The sequence below is a fragment of the Arachis duranensis genome, chromosome 10 (assembly GCF_000817695.3).
Source record: "Arachis duranensis cultivar V14167 chromosome 10, aradu.V14167.gnm2.J7QH, whole genome shotgun sequence".
NCBI lineage: Eukaryota > Viridiplantae > Streptophyta > Magnoliopsida > Fabales > Fabaceae > Arachis > Arachis duranensis.
The window spans coordinates 104,948,531-104,952,123 of NC_029781.3; the positions used below are offsets into that span (position 1 = coordinate 104,948,531).

At 34.0% G+C, this 3,593-nt stretch overlaps 1 protein-coding gene across 1 annotated transcript in view; it reads left to right on the top strand.

The window, feature by feature from the left end:
* LOC107471810 (uncharacterized) overlaps positions 1-3,593 on the top strand; it is a 5,282-nt gene that overhangs the window by 475 nt on the left and 1,214 nt on the right. Inside the window, exons 2-5 of the mRNA XM_016091303.3 lie at positions 543-689; positions 862-960; positions 1,595-1,786; positions 2,616-2,735. Of these exons, the coding sequence (XP_015946789.1) occupies positions 543-689; positions 862-960; positions 1,595-1,786; positions 2,616-2,735 (558 nt within the window). The remainder of the gene's footprint in view (positions 1-542; positions 690-861; positions 961-1,594; positions 1,787-2,615; positions 2,736-3,593) is intronic.

A 3,593-nucleotide genomic window follows, 5' to 3' on the forward strand; every position in this document is an offset into this window, starting at 1 on the left:
ATTTGATTTGCTTGGTTGATGAGAAAATTTGGTTTATTTATCTAAGTTTTGTGATTAGTGATTTATGGATGATTCTGAGCTATTTGTTTAAGGTGTGTTTGTGAGTTTTGATTTGGAGAGGTGGAAGGGAAGGGATTTGAAGAGTAGCAATAAGTTCATTTTACTCTTCAAAATCCCTTCCCATGTACCCTTCCAAATTGGAACTCGGAAACACGCAATTTTCTGAAAATGTAGTCAGTTAGCGAATGGGATAAAATAGATTTATGTATATATGCCTTAGCAGTGTGATTGTTTAATGTTGAAATGTAATTTTGAAAGGGGGAACTTTGATGGGGTTTTCTGTGGAACTTTTATCAATTATGAGCAATGAGAAGTTGTTTGAGTGAGGCAGTAAGGACTACGGAGTGTCTATGTTGCTAAGTTTTAGGGAAGAAATTTTGGTTGTTGCATTGTATGTATAGAAACTAAATGGAGTGGGAGTAATCATGTCCTTCTCATTACTTGTTGATGTTTTTGTTTGAATATTGAGTCCTGGTTTGTAGGTCTTGGAGGGTCTTGATGCCGTTCTTGATGTTGGGGGAGTGTATGACCCCAGCCGAGATCGCTACGATCATCACCAGAAAGGTTTTGAGGAGGTTTTTGGCCATGGCTTCTCAACCAAGTTGAGTAGCGCAGGTCTTGTTTACAAGGTGCTTTTCTTATCTTGAAATTTTATTTTGTTTTTGGTTTTCTCACTTTTTGTAGCTGGTGGCTAATTCCCCTGTTTTGGTACAGTCACTGATCATTTTCATGAGAAGTTTTATTTCAAAGATGAATCTTCCTTAATAATTATATTATGCTTCTTTGTTTCTCTCTGTATAGCACTATGGAAAGGAGATTATAGCTAAGGAACTTAGGGTAGATGAAGAGCACCCAGATGTGCATCGCATATATCTGGCTGTTTACAAAAGCTTCATGGAGGTAATACATTTTATACTTATTCTTTCTTGCCTTATCCAACTTTCTGTTTGTTGTATTCTCTATTGGAATGTCTTCTCTTCCATGCATTCTTTTTGGGGTCAATAATCGTGATGTTCTTATTGGGTGAAATTTGAGCTGAGGAGACTTAGGGGAGATTCATGCAGATAGTGAATACTGAGAGGGAAAATATGCTTCATTTCTTTGTGCACTAGGATAGTGAGTGGTTTTTAACTGGAGGAATGACATAATATAGAGAAATTGTATCAACAAAATAGGAAAACTAAGTTTTACATTTGAAAACGGACTCTATCTAGATTGGCATTGTTTTACAATGGGCGTTCTATTTTTTGCTGTGCTTTCATAAAATACTAATGTAAGAATGCTTTCTACCTTGCTATTCATCGTGACATCTAGAATATCAGTGCAACTTCTTTTGAAGTGTAAACTTTTTGTTCTCTTCTTCAACACCATCAGATAATGTTTGTGGACTTCTAGGGCTTTTTCTGAGAGTTTTCGTTTCTTGACTATAACAACTGGTTTGGCTTATGTTGTTGGGTGCTAATCTGAGAACCACTTATTCCTGGGCTTAATTTGTAAATCTTTTCATAACAATGTTTTTATCTAATTATATCAGGCAATTGATGCTATAGACAATGGAATAAATCAATATGATACTGACCAGCCCCCAAAATATGTGAATAATACACATCTGTCCTCAAGAGTGGGAAGGTTAAATTTAGATTGGACAGATCCTGATCAGTCATCTGAAAAAGAAAATGAAGCCTTTCAACGTGCCATGGTTCTTACTGGTAGCGAATTTATGGATGTAAGTCTCCTCTCCTCATTCCCTTCCTTTGTCATCACCAAAATGAATAAGAGTTTTTTTTTTTTTTAATTTTGTTCTTTCCTGCTCATGGTCTGTATAATGATGTTTTTTTATCAAGCACAAAAGATATTGACATATGTATGTTCGATGATTCATCCACTTAGGATAATTTTATTTATTTTTAATTTTTGATAAAAAAGAAGAATATTTCTAATATGAAGAGAAGAATGATAGAGAGAACGTTGGAGGGCAAGAAATCCTCTTTGCAAGAGCATGAATGAACAAAAGGGAAAAAAGCATCAATGAGACATAGCTTCCTAATCTCTCAACTTGTTAGACAGAAATTTCTCCTAAAAGATCATTAGTTTTACACCAGAGTGCCGAATACTCTCATCATACAAAACTTGCTTGTTTGAAAATATATCATTAAAGGTATGAGAATTCCGCTCCAACCTGATACACCAAATAGTGGTACATATGGCGTAATGTCACAGCTTTGGCTTCCTACCTTCTCCCAAAACAAGTTAAAAATAGTCAACAACAATTGATCTAAGCTTTAATGGCACACCTAAACGCATTGAAGATGGTAAACAAAAATTATTACATTAAATGTAATCCATGGAACAAGGCAACAACAATTTTAATATATTTATCTACTTCATGTCCGTGTGAAAATTTGTATTAGAGGTGCCTTATATATTTTTCATACTTATTTAAGTCTCTCTCTCTCTCTCTCTCTCTCTCTCTCTCTCTCTCTCTCTCTCTCTCAAATTAAGAAAAAAGCTTTGATGTTTTTAACAAGTTCTTGTCACCCCTCTTTATTTTGCAGAGTGTTCGATTTCATATTAATTCATGGTTACCAGCAAGGTCAATTGTAAATGAGACGCTTGAAGCTAGATATAGTGTTGATCCTAGTGGAGAAATTTTGGTTTTGGAGAAATTCTGTCCGGTGAGTTGGAAATTATGTCTCCTTCTTCTGATCATTTGTAGAATATTCAAATATGATTGATTCTAATTATATTATTCTCTCTTTTCTGGATAAATCATGTTTTGTATGTTGAACATTTATGTTGATGATGATAATTCTATATTTGTCATACAAAGTTTTTTGCTAACATAGTAACATTAAGTAAATTCAATAGGTCAAAAGGAGGTTTCTTATCCATTTAATGAATAAGTTAATTGTGAAAATTATAACTTGAAGCTTAAACTTGCACGATTGTCAATCTTGGAAATTTCTTTTGATACAATATGTCAAACATTGCTTATATCAGGCAAATATTCTCTCAAACATACAAAATAGATTCAATTGGTGGATACTGGATTTCATAATCTGTTTATCAAATAAGTTCAGCAATCTGTGATTAGTTTTTGTGACTGGTACTGGTTGTTTTGTTCTGAGTAATGATGCAATAGACCAGGGTTCATAATAAATTGTACACATGGCATGAGATCATCTATTGCTTTTTATAGCATTTACATATTTATAATTATAAGAGTTTCCAGTTGATAATAGCATGCTGTGTAGGGTTTATCGTGAACATAGGTCTATAGTGTCATTATTCATTTGATTTTAACTTCCTAGAGGAATTTTATAAGTTTAGTGAAACACTATGTGACTTGTTCCACCGGCAATAGTCCTGGCAAAACAAGTTACTGGATGAAGTGCAGTCTTAGCTGTTGTATAAAAGCTGCATCAGTCTCATTCTATTCTCACTTGGCTATTAATTAATATTATGTGAGCTTCTTTATAGCCTAAAATGGTCATCGCTGGCCTGCCCACAAAATATAGGAGGCATTTGAAAAA